General features: G+C 39.8%; 1 protein-coding gene across 1 annotated transcript in view; it reads right to left on the bottom strand.

The window, feature by feature from the left end:
* ARHGAP19 (Rho GTPase activating protein 19) overlaps positions 1–20335 on the bottom strand; it is a 63002-nt gene extending 42667 nt beyond the window's left edge. The window contains exon 1 of the mRNA XM_030334218.1: positions 20260–20335. Within this exon, the coding sequence (XP_030190078.1) occupies positions 20260–20315 (56 nt within the window). The 5' untranslated portion in view covers positions 20316–20335. The remainder of the gene's footprint in view (positions 1–20259) is intronic.
* Positions 20336–23404: the final 3069 nt, after the last annotated feature.

Below are 23404 nucleotides of genomic sequence, written 5' to 3'. Positions count from 1 at the left end.
TTAAGCGACTGACTTCAGCTCAGGTCATGATCTCACAGTTTGTGAGTTCGAGCCCCGCATCAGGCTCTGTGCTGACAGCTCAGAGCCTGGAGCCTACTTCAGATTCTATGTCTCCCCCGATCTCTACCCCTCCCCTGCTCATGCTCTGTGTCTCTCTGTCTCTCAATAATAAATAAACGTTAAAAACAATTTTTTAAATAAATAAATAAATATCACAAGGGTAAAGCAAATTGAAGAATGGTACCTTTCCCCATCCATCATTTTGGCAAAAACTATCAGATTTAGGCATTATCTTTTTATTCCTAGTTTGCTAAGGGTTGGTTATTTATTTATTTATTTATTTATTTATGTATTTATTATCATGAGTCAGTGCTTAATTTTATCAATTTTTGTGCATCTATTAATATGACTTTTCTCCCTTATTTTGTTGATGTGGTGAATGACATTGATTAATGTTAAGCCAATTGTGCATCTCTAGAATAAATGTAATATTGTTATGATATATCATTTTTATATATTGTTGAATTTGGTTTGCTAATATTTAGATTTCTCCACATTCATTCGTAAGTGAGAAAGTCATGGAATTGCTTTCCAAAAGAATAGAGTTCCTATGAAATCTTTCATTAAGCCAAAATGGCATAAAGTGAAGAAGCAGTCACCATTAACTCATACGGAAATTTTTTTTTGCATCTTGACCCCCAAAATAACCCCTCTTAGTCTTTTCAGATCCCTTAGGACCTATAACTCACAGATCCTCACAGACACAGTTCAGAGTTATGGCAGCTTGCTACTGAGATGCTAAGTGCAGTGGGAAGGAGCTTGGTGGGGCCACTCTCGTTGATCAGGCTCTGAGCCGCCTCTATAATGGCTCAATGGAAAATAAACACTGAATACTATTTTCACTTCTTTGCCTTTTTTCATAAAAATGGAAATCCTCTTTGGATGCTTTCAGTTAGTGAAAATAGGCACTAATGGAGATCCCTCATAAAAGTGGCCAAACACAGACGGTCAAAATGCAGGTGATACCTGTGCAGTGGCGCCACCACCTGTCCACAGTTTCACTTTCTGGGGTCCACAGATAATCTTCCTCTGACCTATCATCAGAAGGTCAACAGTAGTCTAACAACTACCACAATGCCTACATCACTCACCTCACGTCTCACTGCACAGGCATATTTTCATCTCACATCATCACAAGAAGGGTGAGTACAGCACAAAAGATACTCTGAGAGAAAGACTACACGCACATAATTTTTATTATAGTATAATTGTTCTATTTGATTGTTATTTATTGCCCTATTATATCTAGTTTTTGTTATTAATCTCTTAATATGTCTAATTTATACATTAAACATTATCATAGCTATGTACATATAGGAAAAAAGTATATATGGGGTTCAGTACTATCCATAGCTTCAGCCATCCACTGGGGGGTCTTGGAACATATCGCCCATGGACAGAATGGGACTACTGTATTGTCTTCATTAGGTTTTATATAAAGGTTGTGCTGGCCTGGGGCACCTGGGTAGCTCAGTCAGTTAGGCATCCAACTCTTGATTTCAGCTCAGGTCATGATCTCACAGTTTGTGAGATGGAGCCCCACATCAGACTCTGCACTGACAGTGTGGAGCCTGCTTAGGATTCTCTCTCTCTCTCTCTCTCTCTCTCTCTCTGAAAATAAATAAATAAACATAAAAAAAAAAGATTGTGTTTCCATATAAAATTAGTTGGGGAATATGTCTTATTTTTCTATTTTCTGAAAAAGTTTATGTGAGATTGATGTTATTGCTTCTTTAAATATTTGATCAAATTGGCTGATGAAGCCATCTAAACCTAGAGCTTTCTTTGTGAGGTTTTTAATTATATATTCAATTTACTTTATGTTACAGGACTATTCAAATTTTCTATTTCCTCTTACATTAATTTTGGTTAAGCTGGACATTTCTAGGACTTTGTCTATTTCACATAAATTTTCAAGCTTTATTGGCATAAACTTGCTTATAATATCCTCTTAGGTACTTTTTTTAAAGATTCCTTATTTTTTATTATTTTTTTAAATGTTTATTTATTTTGAGAGCAAAAAAGAGAGAGCATGCATGTGTACAAGCAGGAAAGAGGCAGAGAAAGGGGGAGAGAGAGAATCCCAAGCACCCTCCACGTTATCAACACAGAGCCCAAGGCAGGGCTCAAACTCACCAACAATGAGTCATGACCTGAGCCAAAATCAAGAGTCGGACACTTAATCAACTGAGTCACCCAGGCACCCCCTCCTTTTAGGTATTTTTTAATGGTTCCTCTTAAGAACTACAAAGTTACATAATGATGTCCTTCTCTTTGTTCCTGCTATTGATAATTTATGTTTTCTCTTTTAATTTATGAATCTTATTAGAGGTTTATTATTCGTTTTGTCAAGGTTACGGCTTTTGATTTTGCTGAATCCCTCTATCACGTATTTGCTGTTTATTTCATTAATTTCTGCTCTTATCTTTATTGCTTCCTTTCTTTACTGGATTCAGGGTAAAGGTGGCACTGCAAATCAGTGGGGAATCAATGACCTTTTGACTAAATGGTGTGGGACACTTGGCTATCTACAGGAGGAAAAAGTGAAAATTGACCTCTATCACACAATATACACAAAGATCATCAATTGCAGGTGAGTGGCAGATCTAAAGGTGAATAGCAGAACCATAAACCTACTAGAAGGTAATATAGAAGAATACATTCTTGAACTGAAGCTGAGGAAATTTTTTAGTTTTTAAATACCGCATTAAAAATATTAACCACAAGGGGGCGCCTGGGTGGTTCAGTCGGTTAAGCATCTGACTTGGTTTCCGCTCAGGTCATAATCTCACAGTTTCATGAGTTCAAGCACAGAGCCTGATTGAGATTCTCGGTCTCCCTCTCTCTTTGCCCCATCCCTACTCATGCTGTTTCTGTCTCTCAAAATAAATAAATAATCTTAAAATATACATATATTAACCATAAAGGTACCTGGGTGGCTCAGTTGTTTGAGCATCCAACTCTTGATTTTGGCTCAGGTCATGATCCCAGGGTCATGGGATCAAGCCCATGTCAGGCTCCATACTGAGCGTGGAGCCTGATTAAGAGTTTTTCTCTCTCTCTCTCTCTCTCTCTCTCTCTCTCTCCCTCCCTCTGCCCCTCTCTTCCACACACACTCTTTTTCTTTCTCTTAAAAAAAAAGAAGAAACAAACCCAATAGAAAAACAGGCATGAAATTTCAATAAAATCTCATTAAAAAATTAGCCAAATGGCCCATATATTCATAAAGAAAAAAACTGTTCAATATCATTAAATATCAAGGAAATGCAAATTTTAAAACAATGACATACTATTATCCAACAGAATGACTAAAATTAAAAAGAATGACAAGGGGCGCCTGGGTGGCTCAGTCGGTTGGGCAGCCGACTTCGGCTCAGGTCATGATCTCACGGTCCGTGAGTTCGAGCCCCGCGTCAGGCTCTGTGCTGACAGCTCAGAGCCTGGAGCCTGCTTCGGATTCTGTGTCTCCCTCTCTCTGACCCTCCCCCGTTCATGCTCTGTCTCTCTCTGTCTCAAAAATAAATAAAAAAAACGTTAAAAAAAAAAAAAAAAAAAGAATGACAATACCAAAGCTTAGACAAACTGACAGTAACTCTTTTATACTGATAGTGAGGCTATAAATTGGTACAAGCATTTTGGAAAACTGTTTGGTCTTATCTACTAAAGTTGAACAAAAGTGTATCCTGTGACCCCAGCAATTCTAAAACATGTCTAATGTATGCAGCCACGTGTGCACCAAAATCATTAGTAGAAACATTAATTTCTAAACAGCCAAAATATCCAGAATGATTCCTTAAATTGTGGCATATATAATGGTATATTTTACAGCAATGAAAATGAGCAAACTCCAGTCACATGCACCATCATGAATGAATCTCACATGTAATGATGAGCAAAAGAAGTCTCTCATACCACACACACATACACACACACACACACACACACACACACACACACACACAGACTACTTAGTATGCAAGACCATTTACATCAAATTTTGAGAACAGACAAAACTATATTATTTAGCAATACTTACTTAAGTGGTAAAATTGTAAAGAGAAGCAAAGATATATTTACCATAAAATTCAGGAAACTGGCTACCTTTGAGGAGTAGTAATTAAGAAAAGGAGGCAAAAAGGGGAGTTGAGGGGAGTTTCCAGGGTGCTAGCACTATTCTTGTGATAAATCATGGAGCTATGGGAAAAAGGAGCTTCATTTGAATGACTTATAGCTAATGTTAAGGTTTACTGAAGCTGGGCAATAGGAAAATACTGATCATATTATTCTACATTCTTGTATGTAGAACCACATCTTCCAAGATAAATCTTTTTTTTTTAACTTTTTTTTTTTAACGTTTATTTATTTTTGAGACAGAGAGAGACAGAGCATGAACGGGGGAGGAGCAGAGAGAGAGGGAGACACAGAATCGGAACCAGGCTCCAGGCTCTGGGCCATCAGCCCAGAGCCCGACGCGGGGCTCGAACTCACGGACCGTGAGATCGTGACCTGAGCTGAAGTCAGACGCTTAACCGACTGAGCCACCCAAGCGCTCCCTTCCAAGATAAATCTTAAGAAACCAAGCAGATTTGACCTAAATCTTGCTACAACTTGATGTTAATATCATAGAAAGTCAAAGTGAATAGTAAAGGTTAACTTCCTCATCACAGGAGTTTTTGATACGTGAACAGAACCAGGAGAATTAGTAGTTAGGCAGTAGGCATACAGAGATAGTTAGGACTCCAGTATTTAAATGCACATATTAGGTAACTATCCCAAAGAAGAATAAGAGGCAGGGTCTATTAAAAAGGAAACTTTGGGGGCATCTGGCTGGCTCAATTGGTAGAGAATGTATGTGACTCTTGATCTCAGGGTCGTGAGTTCAAGCCCCACCTTAGACATAGAGCTTACATTTAAAAAAAAAAAAGAAAAACGGCACAAAAAGAGACACTCAGATCAATGAAACAGAATAGAGAACCCAGAAATGGACCCACAAACATATGGCCAATTAATCTTTAACAAAGCAGGAATGAATATCCAATGGAATAAAGACAGGCTCTTCAGCAAATGGTGCTGGGAAAACTGGACAGCAACATGCAGAAAAATGAACCTGGACCACTTTCTTACAGCATACACAAAAATAAACTCAAAATGGATGAAAGACCTAAATGTAAGACAGGAAGCCATCAAAATCCTCGAGGAGAAAGCAGGCAAAAACCTCTTTGATCTTGGCCGCAGCAACTTCTTACTCAACACATCTCCAGAGGCAAGGGAATCAAAAGCAAACATGAACTATTGGGACCTCATCAAAATAAAAAGCTTCTACACAGCAAAGGAAACAAGCAGCAAAACTAAAAGGCAACCAACAGAATGGGAGAAGATATTTGCAAACGACGTATCAGATAAAGGATTAGTATCCAAAATCTATAAAGAACTTATCAAATTCAACACCCAAAAAACAAATAATCCAGTGAAGAAATGGGCAAAAAACATGAATAGACACTTCTCCAAAGAAGACATCCAGACGGCCAATCGACACATGAAAAAATGCTCAAGGGGCGCCTGAGTAGCTCAGTCAGTTAAGCCTCTGACTTCAGCTTCAGGTCATGATCTTGTACTCTGGGAGTTCGAGCCCCTCAGGCTCTGTGCTGACAGCTCAGAGCCTGGAGCCTGCTTCGGATTTTGTGTCTCCTTCTCTCTCTACCCCTCCGCCTCTCACACTCTCTCTCGCTCTCTCTCTTTCTCAAAAATAAATAAACATTAAAAAAAGAAAGAAAAAAAAAGAAAAAATGCTCAACATCACTCATCATCAGGGAACTACAAATCAAAACCACAATGAGATGCCACTTCAAACCTGTCAGAATGGCTAACATTAACAACCCAGGCAACAACAGATGGCGGCGAGGATGCAGAAAAAGAGGATCTCTTTTGCATTGTTGGTGTGAATGCAAACTGGTGCAGCCACTCTGGAAAACAGTATGGAGGTTCCTCAAAAAATTAAAAATATAGAACTACCCTATGACCAGCAATTGCACTACTAGGTATTGATCCAAGGGATACAGGTGTGCTGTTTCAAAGAGGCACATGCACCCCAATGTTTATAGCAGTGCTATCAACAATAACCAAAGTATGGAAAGAGCCCAAATGTCCACTGATGGATGAATGGATAAAGAAGATGTGGTATATATATACAATGGAGTATTACTTGGCAATCAAAAAGAATGAAATCTTGCTATTTGCAACTACATGGATGGAACTAGAGGGTATTATGCCAAATGAAATTAATCAGAGAAAGACAAACAGCATATGACTTTACTCATATGAGAACTTTAAAATACAAAACAAACATAAGGGAAGGGAAGGAAGAATAATATAAAAACAGGGAGGGGAACAAAACATAAAAAACTCTTAAATATGCAGAACAAACAGAGGGTTGCTGGAGGGGTTGTGGGAAGGGGGACGGGCTAAATGGGTAAGGGACATTAAGGAATCTACTTCTGAAATCATTGTTGCACTATATGTTAACTAACTTGGATACAAATTTAAAAATAAATAAATTATTAAAAATAAATAAGAAAGAAAGAAAGAAAGAAAGAAAGAAAGAAAGAAAGAAAGAAAGAAAGAGAAAGAAAGAAAGAAAGAAATTTGTATAACCTACTTATTGTCTGCTATGATTACTCTTACCACTAGATGGAAGTCTACATGTAAGGTAATCTGCTTAGTGAAAGAACTAGAAACAGAATCCACAGCTGAAAAATCAATTACAGAATAATGAAATGCAAGTGCTTTTGAGGCATGTTGAACCCATGAATCTGCAAAATTCAAGACAGTGGGGGGAAAACTATGTATCCTGCAGATGTATCTTTTGGCTGACTGCTACCAAAACTGCATACCCACAAAAACTAAATGTTTCCTCCCTAGTGAATTGCTTAACTTGATTTGTTCTCCAAGAACCACAACCTTGGCAACATCTATCAAAATATGAGCTATATTTAAAGTTGTCTAAATCTGACTTACCACCCTAAGAGAAGTAGGCACTCTCTGACTACTTTTTCAACTGTCTGGCTCTGAAATATGGCTTTCAATGTGTCACTTTCTGGGAGAGCTGTTAGATAGGAATACACAGAAGTATTAAACGAGAGGCTATTCTTCCTTTTTCTGCATATAAATTTAAACTGGTATCATGAAAAGTTGTATATATAAAGGATAAAACAAACCCCATGTGCCCAAGCTGGCAGCATTTTTATATAACAAAAACAGTTCAAAGTTGACAAGTAGTACTACAAGGTTTCAGCAAATAATATCCAATTTCTTAGACAAGAAACATTTATATCCTAAAGTCCACCCTTAGAGTAGCTGTCCAAGGTTTTGTAATTAGGACCTCTTATCTCTAATTTAGACTCCAAAAGTCTGCAAAAGTATATTTGTCCTCTACATTTGATCTCAACATAAACTGATTTCAAAGTACTAGAGCAACTTAACCTGAAATAAATTATTTAGAAATTAAAGAATTCCTGGAGCGTCTGGGTGGCTCAGTGGGTTAAGCATCTGATTTTGGCTCAGGTCGTGATCTCATGGTTTGTGGGCTGGAGCCCCGCATCCGGCTCTGTGCTGACAGTGGGAGCCTACTTCAGACTCTTTCTCTCCCTCTATCTCTGCCCCCCACCTCAAAAAATAAACAAACATTAAAAAAAATTGTTTTTAAGAAACTAAAGAATTCCTGATTGCTTATCTTAACCTTAACATTTTTGGAAATCTGACCTAAGATTTTGCCCTATAGAATGACGACCCAATGTCCTCAGTCAAGAGGGCTAATTATACTTCCTCAAAGTATCAGTAACACAAATTTATTAACATGTATTTACTTGCCAATTTGTATCCTTTTTGGGTGTCACAAGAATTGGTATTAATTCTGCTGCTGCCACCTCTCTTAATTTTTCTCCGTCAGGCAGGTATACAATAAGAAAGTTTATTTGAATTAGAAAAATTACATCAAAATTCCTTATTTGGAGAAAGTTCTAAAAGATGCTTTGCTGACAATACAGTGTCTCTCTTATCATTACCTAAAATCTGTTTACCACTCAGAAAAGTATAGTCCAAACTTCAGGAGACTCTCTTTTCCAACAGACTTTAAATGACATGAGCCTCAGGCAACTAAAACACAAAGTACTTCTATGTATGATCAGATTAGGCTCCAAAGACTACTTCTAAATCTATTTGTTCCAAAGTCCAGAGTGATCCTATCCAAGAGACAGCAAGTGCTTTTGCTCTGACATGTGACATTCATATCTTTAAAAAGAGCTTCTATTACCTTAGTCAATATTCTACAAACCTAATCATAAGTCTCTTCAACTAGCATAAGAAGGTGAAATCATAGTCACTCATGTGTCATTTAAAATCAAACTAACCATGATCTACTGAGTGCTTTGTAATTTTAAGAAATCATAAGGTATAGGGACAAGACACTAAGGTAATTTGCCGGCCTCCAGAAGTTTAAAATTCACTCAGCTTTTATTTTTTTCCCCCCACTACCTCTATTTTCAAAAATACAAGTAGCCAATTGCAGGTATAATTAAGCACAGGAGCACCTAGAGATGACTTTGAAAATTAGGTTGTAAACAATTTTTGTTTGATTGTATTTGCATATATACGTTATTTTAAAGAGCTCTTTCGGCAACTGCTAAAAATCCTTTGCATTGCAAGCGATTATGAGACTTTTTCACAGTAGTACGTCTTAAGCAACCTCCACTTTGGGAAAACACATACCTTCCCACTCCGTCTGAATGACACCAACTGTTGAGAAGATGGAATGCTGAAAAGATGGCATTCTAATATATGGGATTTTATGGTGCATCAAGTATGTAATACTTTCGAAAAAAATTTTAAGTATTTTGAAAAATACTTTTTGAAAGTTTAAATATTCTAATGTCTTTTCAACACTTTTATTTCTCAACACCCAAAAAGAATCTATGTTGTCAGTTAAAATACTTACACTTTAATAAAATTTAGGCTTTATCCCCTATACAATCTTAATATACATACCCTGTATTTAAATTTTCAATAAAGGGGCACCAGGGTGGCTCAGTTGGTTAAGTGTCCAACTTCGGCTCAGGTCATAATCTCACAGTTCACGAGTTCAAGCCCTACATGGGCTCTGCGCTAACAGTGTGGAGCCTGTTTCAGATCCTCTGTCCCCCTCTCTCTCTGCCCCTCCCCATAAACATTTAAAAAATAAAAATAAAAAAATAAACCTTCAATGAAAACTGTTAACACATGATGTAGGCATGTTTCACACTGGTGGACTTTGATTGCAAGAGCCTGGTCACAAGGATAGCTGCCACAAAATGACCTTACCAAAAGAAAAAATATTAATAAAGTAAGCCTTGACACTTGAGTGAAGAAACTATTATTGCAACCAAGGGAAGGACTGTGGGGATTCTAAAATGCAAAAAAACTTAAAAATGATAAGTAGACTTAAGTATACAAAAGCTAGCCATACTTCAAAGTACAACTTCCAGTGCATGTAGCAATCTCCAATCAAACTATAAAAGAAAGTCATTGATGATAATGCCAAGTATAATATTACTAAATTGTATCACTGTATACTTTCTTGGTTTCTCCCCCAATTCTGTTTCCTATTATTTGGTGAGTTATTCTTTAGCTTCATTAATATTACTTACTTGGTTTTATTTTTGTAATTGTGTTCAACATGAAAATAAGTGAAGAACTTTCTCATTATATAATCCCAATATCACTCTTTAGGTTAGTTTCTAAATTAATAAGGTTCTCCCCTACCCAAAGGTATAATTAAAACACATTTAGCAAATGTAGCTCTCATTATTGTGGCATGCAATTACAAATTTAATATTAAGACCTCTGTAGTATCCATATTTCATTCATGAATTTTGCTTTTTATTCATAGTGATAGAACCCAGCTAAGAGGGCTTTATCTCTAATCAGATGACATATTATCTTAAAACTGTCAAATAATGTTTTACTTATTTATAATAACACATTTCAGAGACTTGGACAAAGATCAACCAAACTATTTTAATTTTCTATGGGAAAAAATGAAAAGAACAAAAAAATAAAAACACAATCATATAATGTTACATTTCTGAAGTGGATATAGCTTTATGTGATATGTTGAACATTTTCTGTTAAACTGGGGGAAGTTTATTTGTCATAGATTGGCTCAGATTATTATTGCATTTTTGTAATCTTACTGAGTCCCAAGAAATTAGTTTTATGCTACATAATAAACTCTGGTCAGTAAACAAGAGAAATAAAGCTCAAACTTGACTACATTTATTTGAAACTGATCCATATGTCTTTAAACGAAACATCTCATCTCCGTATTTGTGTATACAAGCAATATTTTAATTATGTATTAATTTTTCAAAAGCCAAAGTGTTATTGCTTCAGCACAACTAAATTCAGTAGGGGGTGACTAAATTTTTCTATGGTTCCACTTCATTCTGGTGTCCAGCTTTCATAGTTCAACCTGACAAATCACCTGTATTTAATCTAGTAACTGATACTGTTATTATGTTTTCATATGATCATCTTAAAAGTTATGGCTTTATAGTGTTATAGTTATGAATTTCACACTAACACATTTCCCCTTATAAAATGTACTATCGGGGCGCCTGGGTGGCTCAGTCGGTTGAGCGTCCGACTTCAGCTCAGGTCACGATCTCGCGGTCCGTGAGTTCGAGCCCCGCGTCGGGCTCTGGGCTGATGGCTCGGAGCCTGGAGCCTGCTTCCGATTCTGTGTCTCCCTCTCTCTCTGCCCCTCCCCCGTTCATGCTCTGTCTCTCTCTGTCTCAAAAATAAATAAACGTTAAAAAAAAAAAAATTTTTTTTTTAAAAATAAAATGTACTATCATTAACGCACTCCATATTTGAATAATTACTTATAAGGTAGATCACAAAACTTGTGAACATCTGACAAAATCATTTTCCCCACTATATTACTACAGTTTTACACTTGATTACAAAAAAGAATGAGAGCTTTCCTACAAAATTTTAAGTATAACTAAAGACCATAACACAAAAGATAATACAAGATCATTAACTGCCCAATCCATGGTACAAACGATAAAAGATGTACAAATTCAGTAGGAGAGAGGCGCCTAGGTGGCTCGGTCAGTTAAGCGTCCAACTTCAGCTCAGGTCATGATCTCATGGCTCATGAGTTTGAGCCCTGCATCAGGCCTTCTGCTGTCAGTGTAGAACCTCTTCAGATCCTCTGTCCCCCTCTCTCTCTGCCCCTCCCCCGCTCATTCTCATACTCTCTCTCTCTCAAAAATAAACATTAAAAAAAAAAGAAGGTAGGAGAGAAACTCTCACTCTTATACAAGAGATGAGATTTGAGGTAGATCTTAAAGATGAATAGGGTTTGGACAGTGGAAAAAAGAAATAAGTAGTACTTAAATAAGGGGCTTGTTGGTTTGGTTGGTTTTTTAAGAAACATAAAATGTGGGGCACCTGGGTGCCTCAGTCGATTAAGCATCCAACTCTCGGTATCGGCTTGGGTCATGATCCCACAGTTTCATGAGTTCAAGCCCCTCATCCGGCTCTGCTCTGGCAGCACAGAACCTGCTTGGGATTTTCTCTCTCTCTCTCTCTCTCTCTCTCTCTCTCTCTCTCTGCCCCTCTCCCACTCACACTGTCTCTGTCTCTCTCAAAATAAATTTTAAAAAGAAAAGAAAAGAAAAGAAACATAAAATATGTTCTCCACATACTTATGGCAAGCCCTTTTCAAAACATAACGTTAAATAGAGGGGAGTATACAGAGGGGTTAATGAAATAGAGTAGTGGACATCTGTTTTTTGCATACCCGACATCTATTTCCCCCTTCCTCTGGTAAGAGCACCCCTATTCTCCTTTGGGCAATAAGCTCTCCCCATCTTTCAATGTATGTGGTTTGCCACCAATATCGACCCTACTCTCTGGGCAGCAAGTGTGAGCTCAGGACCCAGGCTTAACCAATGGAAACATTCTATCCTCCTCATTGATTCAGACAAAGGCCCACAGAGTCAAACCAGGAAAAGATTTAATTCCAGAGTCATGCTAGATGCTAAGATTGCTAAACCTGTGGAATGTGAGACTGAAGCTGCTGGTGGTCCTTTACTGCATCTTTTGTAAAGAACTTGCCTTTTCAAAAAGCAGGAAAAAAAGGAAGGAAACCAGATCTAAGAAAGCAAGAAGCAGATGCCTCATGACACTGAGATTTGAGAATTTCAATACAGACTAAGCCATGCTCGATCTACCCCTTGGACTTTTCATTTTCTTAAGCCAATCGATAGCATCTCTTTGCTTAAGCTAGTTTAAGTTTCTGTCACATATAACTGAAAGAATCCTAATAAATATAAATGCTAAAAATGTCACCCCCTAGGGGCGCCTGGGTGGCTCAGTCAGTTGGGCGCCCAACTTCGGCTCAGGTCATGATCTCACAGCTCATGAGTTCGAGCCCCGCGTGAAGCTATTGTGCTGACCAATCGGAACCTGGAGCCTGCTTCGGATTCTGTGTGTGTGTCTCTCTCTGCCCCTAACCCACTCACATTCTGTCTCTATCCTTCTCAAGAATAAACACTTTTTTTTAATTAAAAAAAAAAAAATGTCAGCCCCTAGTATAAATCCCAGCCCCTCTTTGGTCATTTTGGTATTCCGCCTCCCTACTTCTTCCTTGGGAAATCTCTCTTCTCCTAGATCACCTCTTGCTGGGCTCATTATCACCACTGCCTCTAAAGCCTGCCCTAAGGCTGTGGCTGGCAGCCTCTACTAGGAAGTTACCCTCTCTTCTCCATATTTTCTTTTTAATTTTTATCTTATCACTTGTGCTTCTCCTTTCTGTACCATTTTTCCAATGCTTCTTGGCTTTTTAATAAGCCAGTCTTGGGTTTTCTTACAATGTGAACTTCTGTTCAGCCAAATGCACCAATCACAGCACACAGCATGCAGCCTTTGGTTCTTCAGCTCAGCTCATTTCGGTGATTTTCATTGTCCCACGTTATTCAAAGGTTCGTTTAAAAAAAAATAACAAAACTTTCAAGCTTAATGCTGTGTTATGCCAAATAACTGATGCTGATATTAAATCTAAATTCAGGATAAAAGGGTATTACTCTAATAAGTATAACTAAAAACTACACTTGTTCAAAAGATTCATGTGCAATACCCAGACCTAGAACAAGGCCAAAAAAAATTATTATACATTAGACCCTGGCAGAAATGCAATTAACTCTTTTAAAATTATATATATTTCAAGATCATTACAAACAACAATTTCTAAAACTTCGTATAACTACCTACCAGAAACCCCATTTAAAGATAGGGAAATACGAAAGTAACTTGCTCAAAGACACAAACTGCTTTAATTGAGAGAACAGTATCAATAAACAACACACCCTCTGTGATCTCTGCAAGTTTGAAACTGCAAAGATCAGTAAGGTAATACTAACACTTTACACATCAGCATGCCTCAAAAAAATAAAATACAGATAAGCAATAGTTATCAGGTTAAATATAATTTAACAGTCTTGGGGGGCTTGGGGGGCTCAATCCGTTGAGCGTCCAACCTCAGCTCAGGTCATAAGCTCACAGTTTGTGAGTTCAAGCCCCGCATGAGGCTCTCTGTTGTCAGCACAGAGCCCACTTTGGATCCTCTGCCCTGCTCTCTCTCTGCCCCTTCCCTGCTGGTTCTATATCAAAATAAATACATAAACTTTAAAAAAATAGATAAATATAATTTAACAGTCTTGCTCTAGGTTCTTTATTCCAGGAAACAGTCATTCTATCTAGAAAGCATATAGACTTTTACAAGTTTACATGCAAATAAGTGTGTCAGTGCAAATTTAACCACCCATCACTCCCTTGTCTTCTCTGATGTGTTTCCGTCCCTCCTCATTCTTTCAGATCCTACCCAGTATCTCATACTCTTCCATAGAAGTCTTAGGAAGTGCTACAGCAAGAGAGGCAAAGAATTAGAGTGAGATGATTATCCACATGTGCCAGTTATTGATTTCATGCCTCTCACCCACCGTCGCCTACTCTGCAAAAATGGAGCTGGAGCCCTTAAATATATTTCCTTCTCCAGGCACCTGGATGGCTCAGTTGGTTAAGCATCCAACTCCTGGTTTCCACTCCGGTTATGATCTCAGGGTTCGTGGTTTGACCCCCCCGCCCCCAGTGTGGAGCCTGCTTGGGATTCTCTCTCTTTCCCTCTCTCTCTGCCTCTCCCCACTCATAAGCTCTCTCTCAAAATAAATTTGTTTACTTAAAGTTTATGTATTTTCTTCTCCAGCTGGCATGACAATGAGAGTTCATGAAGAACACAGGGGTGACACTGCAGGAGGAGGAGCCTTTCCCTTTCCCTGGCCCCAGGGCACTCCACTAGGAAAGCTCCTGCAGCATGCACAGCTTCTCCAGTACCCAGATCCCACAGCATAGGCAGCTTCTCCAGTGACAGCCTCCTGCAGTCTATGGCACTGAGCAGCACCCATAAGCCAGTAGCTCCCTAGGAACAGCTTTCCCCAGTACCCTAAAGCGTGGATTTCTAGCAGGTTCTAAGGTGAATTTCCAACAAGTTCCACCACAGCAACTTTTCTGCCATTCAATGTGAGCCATAGCCATGCCTTAAACAAAGCGTGGACCTCTTTCTTGTACGTTCTATCTCAGCCCTAAGGATTATAGTGGATTCTTTTTTTTTTTTTTAATCAAGGTATAAATGGCAAATAAAATTGCAAGATGTTTAAAGTGTACAACATGATGATTCAATATATATAAGCTGATCCCGATATCTACTATTTATATAATCTTTAGAGATCTCTTTTACTTACTAGCCAATCCCTGTTAACTCCAATCCCACTATAGTTAACAATTCTTTATGTTAAACACTTTTTGCTCAAATTACTGTATAGTTTCTGTGTCCTAGTTGAACCTCAACTGATCTATCAGGTAAAACTAGCAAACCATCAGCACAAAATAGATGGGCTCTGGCATTTCTAGAAAAAAAACCCATCCTAAAAAATGATTAATAACAGTGTAGTTAAGAGAATTCATACAAGGTAACCAGAGGGTATCTTCAAGAAGGAAATGAGATCACTGCTGTTAAAAAATAATAATAATAAGGGGCGCCTGGGTGGCGCAGTCGGTTAAGCGTCCGACTTCAGCCAGGTCACGATCTCGCGGTCCGTGAGTTCGAGCCCCGCGTCAGGCTCTGGGCTGATGGCTCAGAGCCTGGAGCCTGTTTCTGATTCTGTGTCTCCCTCTCTCTGCCCCTCCCCCGTTCATGCTCTGTCTTTCTCTGTCCCAAAAATAAATAAACGTTGAAAAAAAAAATTTAAAAAAAAAAAAAATAATAATAATAATAAGCATTAATATAATCAACTGTAGTGTATCCCTCCCAAAGATAAAATAAGGCAAACTGGTGTACATAACTTGTATATTCTTTGTGCAAATTACCAAATTTGCATTTAGCAATTGGCTTCTTGTGAGCCTGAATGGAGTCAGTCTCCTCAAACCCACCTAATGGATAAAATAGTGTCTGAACTCACAATAACAAAAACAGACTGCCACTCTCTGATGACCTTCCACATAACCAACCAGCAACCTCCAGCTTTAACATTTGTTAATCTCACAAACTCTACAAAAGGTCAGAAGCAAAGAAAAGTAAGCCACTTTTATGTGGATTATTTTAAAATTCTATTCCTTCTTCCCCTCTCCTTCCACAAGACTGGCCTTGTCTATAAATATAATGATCAAACCCTCTAAGCCAGGTAATTGATAAAAATATAAAATGAAATGATTCAGATTCAAGAAAGACCATTGAAGCAGGTCTGCATGGCTCAGTCAGTTAAGTGTCCAACTCTTGATCTCAGAGCACATCATGATCTCACAATTCATGGGGTCAAGCCCCAAGTCAGGCTCTGTGCTGACAGTGTGAAGCCCGTTTGGGATTCTCTCTCTCTCCCTCTCTCCCTGTCCTCCTGCTCACTTGTGCTCTCTCTAAATAAATAAATAAACTTTAAAAGTGAAAAAAAGAAAAATCACTGAAGAATCTATTCCTGTGCCTGCTTTGGCAGCACATATACTAAAATTGAAGAATCTATTCCTCATTACCCTTCACATAGAATATTTTTTAATGTTTATTTATTTTTGAAAGAGAGAGAGAGGGAGAGAGAGAGAAAATACAAGCGGGGGAGGGGAAGAAAGAGAGGGGGACAGAGCCTGTCACAGGGCTCAAACTCATGAACCGTGAGATCACGACCTGAGCCAAAGTCCCACACTCAGCCAACGGAGCCACCCAGGTGCCCCCCTTCGGATAGGATTTGACAGCACAAATACAAAACTGGATTCAGGTATTTAAATCATGTTTTCCCACTTGTGCATGTGAGAAGAGGCAAGTCTTCCAAAGATCAGTAAAGGTTCCATTTTTCACTTTTTTTTTTTCCATCACTTTTCTTAAGGGCCACACTGCTGTCTTATCAAAGGAAGAACAATATAACAAAAAGTCTTCAGGAAATTATGTGTTGAGTAACCAATATTCCACTCCCTATGGTGTATTTAAATTAGCAGAATACAGGACCCTTTCCCCATCTATAGGACTTTCCTTATCCTCCAAAAACAATTCCAAAATGGAATGCAAGCATCCAGTAAGTAGTTGTTTCCTAAGCTTCCTGCTGTTCCTAAATTCTAGAAACAGGCTTGGGCCCCAAAACTTGGACACTGCTGGCATATTAACTGTCACCAACTTATGACAAATGTTATCACTACCATGGCTTGTTATGCTTCCCTCCAACCCTGGATGTTCCCATTTGCTTTTCTAGGTTCACAGCAGGTTTCTTTTTCCCCGTGAATTTTGGGGTTAAAAAGCTTGTGACTCTTTGTTATCAATTTCCCCTCTTCATCTAATAATAGCACTTTTATTATATGTCTGTTTAATTCAAAAAGTACTGAACTGGGCGCCTATATGGCTCAGTTGTCAAGCATCTAACTTCGGCTCAGGTCATGATCTCACGGTTCATGAGTACAAGTCCCACATCGGACAAGCTTGAACCCTGCATCGGGTGAGCTCGTGCTCTGCTTCAGGTGAGCCTCACTTCTCTCTCTCTCTCTCTCTCTCTCTCTCCCTCACTCTCTCTCTTCCCCCTTTCTCTGTCTCTCTCTCCCTCTGCCCCTCCTGGGATTCTCTCTCTGCCCCCTCTCACTTGTGCCCTCTCTCTCTCTCTCTCTCTCAAAAAAAAAAAAAAAAAAAAGGTACTGAACTGTATTTCCCTACTGCCAATTATGTAGGAGAAATGGCTACAGATTTTCCTGCTTTAGCTTTTCTCTCTTTGGCCTTTGAAAGTCTTAAATATTTCTATATTGCTATTGGTAGAGTGGATAGCTTCTATTTGTGGATTCCCCTTTAGAATTGTTCACTTAAGAGTAACTTGAAGGTAGGGGACCCTGGGTGGCTCAGTCACTTGAGCATCCAACTTCGGCTCAGGTCATGATCTCAGTTCCCAAGATCAAGCCCCGCATCAGGCTCTGAGCTGACAGCATGGAGCCTACTTGGAATTCTTTCTCTCCCTCTCTCTCTGCCTCTCCCCCACACAAGCACACACACACATACTCTCTCTCAAAATAAACTTAAAAAAAAAAGACTATTATTCATTTATTATTGACCACCTATGCAAAGCTAAGCACCGGGAATATGTAATAAAAATAAACATGTGTCCTGCCCTCAAAAAGCCTTACAGAAACCTGAATTTTCTTTTATAATAGGAAATTGATAAAAGTTTCAAATTCAAATAAAATTCTGTAAATACCTGCTGATCATATAACTAAACCTGGCACTTAAAACTTAAATTCAATTGGCAACATCCTTTAAAGGAATTCAAACTACTCCTGCTACAGACTAGTATTTTGTCTTCAGGTTTTCATCACAATTCAAGATTTTAAAGCAGGATGAGAGATGAGCTCATCAAATTTATCAATCCCCTCTACAGTGTCCAGGCACCAATGATCAACCATTTATAGACACCTCCAAGAGTGAAAAACTCTTCCCTGTAAGATATTAACACACTCAACCATGTCTATCTCAGCTAGGGAAGGAGTCCAGTGCCCATTCATAAACCCAACTTCCCAAGACTTGGAATCTCTTATTCAATACAAATGGCACCAAGAGACACCAAAGTGTTTACACTTTACACTGAGGCAATGAGAATAATCTCACTCTACTAAATTCTAATATATAAGTAATCAGTTGAGACAACTAAGGTCTCAAGGCTGTGGCAAGACCACCTGGAAATTCTTTCTGGGAAAAGCTATCTTTTGGTGTGCCTGTAGAAATTATGATTTCTTAAACTGCAGATCTGTTCTTTAGTTCTACCAGGAAAAAGAAAATCTATCACATAATGAATGGTTATTACCTGCTAGGCTCAGTACTAAGCACTTTTTTTTTTTTCTTAATGTTTATTTATTTTTGAGAGAGAGAGAAACAGAGTGTGAGTGCAGGAGGGGCAGAGAGAGAGGAAGACACGGAATCTGAAGCAGGCTCCAGGCTCTGAGCTGTCAACATAGAGCCCTACATGGGGCTCAAACACTCCAACTGTGAGATCATGACCTGAGCTGAAGTTGGATGCTTAACCAACTGAGCCACCCAGGTGCCCCAGGTCTAAGCACTTTAAAAGGACTGTCTAATTTAATACTGACATTCTCTGGAGTAGACACCATTGTGCCCATTTATAAATAAAGACACTGAAGCTGAGAGAGGTTTAAAAATTGGCTGAGTATTTTATATATGATCCAGCAATCCCGCTTGTATTTATCCAAAAGTATTGAAATCAGGATCTCAAAGAATTACTGGCACTCTCATGTTCACTGAGGCACAATTAACAATCACTAAGGTATGGAACAAGTTAAATGTCCATGGACAGATGAATGGAATAGCAAAATGTGGTATATACACAGAATGGAATATTACTCAGCTTTTAGAAAGAAGAAAATTCTGCAATAGGTGACAACATGGATGAACCTTATAAGCCAGGTACTGGAAGACAAATGATTCCACTTCTATATATGAGGTACTAAAATAGTCAATTTCATAGAACGTTAGAGTAGAATGGTGGTTGCCGGGACTGGGAGAGGGGCAATGGGAAGTTACTAATTAACAGGCATAAAGTTCCAGTTAAGCAAGATGAATAAGCTCTTGGGGCGCCTGGGTGGCTCAGTCGGCTGAGCATCCGACTTCGGCTCAGGTCATGATCTCACAGTTCGTGAGTTCGAGCCCTGCGTCAGGCTCTGTGCTGACAGCTTGGAGCCTGGAACCTGCTTCTGATTTCTGTGTCTCCCTCTCTCTTTGCCCCTCCCCCGCTCATGCTCTGTCTCTCTCTCTCTCTCTCTGTCAAAAATAAAAAATTTAAAGATGAATAAGCTCTTGAGATATGCTGTACAACATTGTACCTATCGTCAACAATATTATCTCATACACTGAAAATTTTGCTAAGAGGGTTCGCGCGTGGATGGCTCAGTCGGTTCAGCGGCTGACTTCAGCTTCGGTCATGATCTCAGGGTTAGTGAGTTGGGGCCCCTACACAGGGCTCTCGGTCAGTGTGGGGTCGCTTGGGATCCTCTGTCCCCCTCTCTCTCTGCCCTTTCCCACCCTCAGAAATAAACATTTACTTTAATTATTTTATTTAATTAATTTATTTATTTATTTATTTATTTATTTGCTAAGAGGGTAGCCCTCGTGTTAAGTATTCTAAAGCACAACGAAAATTTTTATTTAATTGGCACAAGAACTCAAACCCATTTCTGGCACTCCAACCCTCGCTCCGACTTTAACACATACACTGCGGTACTGACAGAGCTCTCTCCCGGCACTGTGTGACGTTAGGGAATTCGCTTAACAGCTCTGGGCTTGAGTCTCCTCACCAAGGAAGCTCAGCGCAAAAGCAAGCAGAGCTGCCACCACCAACCGGTGGGTCTGCAGCCAACGCTGCGGACAGACCTCCGGAGAGGGCATCAACGGGACCAAGTGGAGGCCAGGCTGGATCCCAGCTCCTGAGCCAGACCGCAGGCGTGAAGGTGAGAAACGCGGTGGCAGGAAACAACAAAGCGTGGCCCCGCTGGGTCACCATGACCCAAAGGAAAAGCGTCAGTACGACCAGCCCACGGCCTCGTTTCCAAGGAAGCTGGACCAAGAACTCGGCTCACCTCCGGCGGGAATCCCTGGCTGGCACCTCCCCTTCACTCTGCGCCTCTGTCGCCATCTTAGTCAGCAAACTTCTTTCTCCGCCCCCATCTCCGGCCCCGCCCCCACGCCTTTGGATTGGCTAAGGTGTTTCCCCCCTCTTCCATGCGATTGGGTGACTTTACCACCCCTCCGCAACCTAAACAGTTTCATGATATTATTGGTCTATTCAAATTGCTAACGGTCATTGGTCGCCCCCAGCCCTGGCGGAAAAAAAAAAAAAGGATCCCGGAGGAGACCGAGCCCCGAGACCTGCTGGGGGTTGTAGTTTCTTGTTTTGATTAGCCCTTCGTATTCCACCTACTTTTTAAGGTTCAAGTCAGAAATCCCCAGCCTAGGCTCAAATTATGACACAGAGACACATGCCTAGAAGGCTAGGTATAGCGCGGCAAACAAGAAGTATGTAACTATTACATTTCGTTCACAGCCCGCTTGCTTCAGACAGTCACACAGCACAGCCGTGGGTCACTTCTGCTTCTTTCCACACGCTCCCTTCCGGCTTCCCAGAGAACCCACAGACTTTGCCTCTCTGGTCTGAAACATGGAACCAAAGGCTGCCTAACTTTGTCCCTGACTGAGTTTTAATGCTTAGTGATAGAAATAATCATAATTCTGCTTGCTCTCCCTGCCTCATGGGCTTCTAGTGAGGATTCACTTCTAGTGAGGCAACAGATGTGGGAACATTGTAAACTTAAGGCATTAATGTTTTTTTCTGTACTGTTTTACTATGCAGGATTTTTCTAGGGATATTTTTCTTGGGGTTCCTTCGGACATCCTTTCCCGTGAGGTTCCTCCCAGCATTCTTCCCTTTCACTAAGCTCTACCCACATGTGTTTCAGTTTCTCAGCAAACTCTTCCTGCCTCCAGCCTTTGCACTTGTTACTTTTTCTGACTGGCCCATTTTGCACTTTATTATTGGTCAGGTCTCAGCTTAAATGTCAGTGGTTGGGATGGCTTCCATGGCCCCCACTGTATTAAATCAGTTTACCAACTTCACTTTCACAGAGCACTCTATACTCGCCCTTCCTAGCTTTCATAACCACTTAAAATTATGTAGTTGTTTGTATGACTATTTATTTCATGTGAAGTTTCGCAACTAGACTTCCTACCACACATGCACAGAGACTACATCTATTTTGCTCCCCATGGCTTCTGACACATAGTGACCTTTCAATAAATAGTTTTTGAACAAATGATTAAACAAGTCTTCAGATTATATAATCCAAAACAAAAATTGAATCTCATGATCCAATAGGTTATTTCAATTGATGACTTCCTATTAAAAGTTTGACGAAGGGGCGCCTGGGTGGCTCAGTCAATTAAGCATCTGACTCTTGGTTTCAGCTCAGGGCACGATCTCAGTTCCCGAGTTCGAGCCCCACGTCTGGCTCCACACTAACAGTGAGGAACCTGCTTGGGATTCTCTCTTCCTCTTTCTCTGGCCCTCCCTCACTCTCTCTTTCAAAATAAATATAAGAAAAAAATCTTTACAAAGTTTGATGAAAGTGTTAAAATAAAATCGCTTTATTTTATTTTATTTTTGTTTTTTTTTTTTTTTTTAGAGGAGAAAGAGTATGAGAGGGGAAGGGGCAGAAAGAGAGAGAGAGAGACAGAAGATCTGAAGTGGGCTCTGCACTGACAGCAGAGAGCCCAATGTGGGAATGGAACTCAACAAACTATGAGATCACGACCTGAGCTGAACTCGGACGCTTAACTGACTGAGCCACCCAGGTGCCCTATTTTATGTCTTATGTTTAACAGATGATCTCTGTTGAACAAATACATGAAAAGAAACATACAATTCAACAAACACATATCAGTGAAATTGTTCATTGAACCCGCGACAGACTTGGAAAATCCAAGCTGCATATTTGGTATAAATACAAAGCAAGGAACACAAGGCTCAAATTCTGCAAAGAATTTCTCCCAAGAAGGAACAAGTTTTGTTTTTTGTTTTGTTTTGTTTTGTTTTTTTCCTAGCTGCATGAGACCCAGCATCAACTGACTGATTGGATTGAATGGCTGTTTTCACACAGAAGAAATGTTCACAACTTTAAAATTTCACTGCTACAACCAGGTAGAATACCACACCACTCTATTTCTGGTTTATCTGTTTTGATGACATTTTTATACAAAGCCCTTAACGTTTGGAGAACTACAGCACGGTAGTTAAGAGCATGGGTTCTGGAGCCAGTAAGCCTACTTTGAAATCCTAGCTCCGTTACTTCTAACCGTGACCCACACAGCTTATTTCACTTTCTGAGTCCACTTCCTCCTCTGAAAAAACGACGATAATAATAAGTACTCCCCAGCCGACGAGCCTGCCGACAAGCAAGGGGGTCCTGGCTCCCCTGAAATCATCCCTACTCAGTCTGGCTGCTGACTGCCAGCCTGGTGATAAGCATGGCTGTACAGCAGGTATTCATGAACAGTTCAGAAAGTCATCTTGTCTCCAACAGTCTGGCTGAACCGAAGGTCATGGAAAAGTGGCCCCAGCCCTGCAGGAGTGACAGACTGGGAGAGACAAAATGAACACACATAAGTCACATACAACAGAAGTCAGGTTAGAATTACAGAGGACTGGGGCGCCTGGGTGGCACAGTCGGTTAAGCGTCCGACTTCAGCCAGGTCATGATCTCGCGGTCCGTGAGTTCGAGCCCCGCGTCAGGCTCTGGGCTGATGGCTCGGAGCCTGGAGCCTGTTTCCGATTCTGTGTCTCCCTCTCTCTCTCCCCGTCCCCCGTTCATGCTCCATCTCTGTCTGTCCCAAAAATAAATAAAAACGTTGAAAAAAAATTTAGAATTACAGAGGACTATATATTCAAGCAGAGAAAAGACTCCTAAGAATTCAGAAGTATGGCGAAGGGAAGAGGGCCAGGGCCACAAATGTCACTGCACCTCCATCTGCCTACCTCCAACAAACTGCAAGCATCTTTTTATATTGCTTAATGACACATATAATACGTGAAGATATTCCCTTTGTAAAAAAAATTTAAATAATACAGATAAAAATCTCCCTCGTCAACCGCCCCTACCTCTAGTCCCTCCTCTAAGAAACTATTTTCAGTTTAATATATGTTCTTCTAGATCTTTTTCCATACAGTACATT

Source organism: Lynx canadensis, chromosome D2 (assembly GCF_007474595.2).
Source record: "Lynx canadensis isolate LIC74 chromosome D2, mLynCan4.pri.v2, whole genome shotgun sequence".
In the NCBI taxonomy this organism is placed as follows: Eukaryota; Metazoa; Chordata; class Mammalia; order Carnivora; family Felidae; genus Lynx; species Lynx canadensis.
The sequence above is the reverse complement of the archived record's forward strand: the minus strand, read 5'-3'. Positions and strand labels throughout refer to the sequence as shown.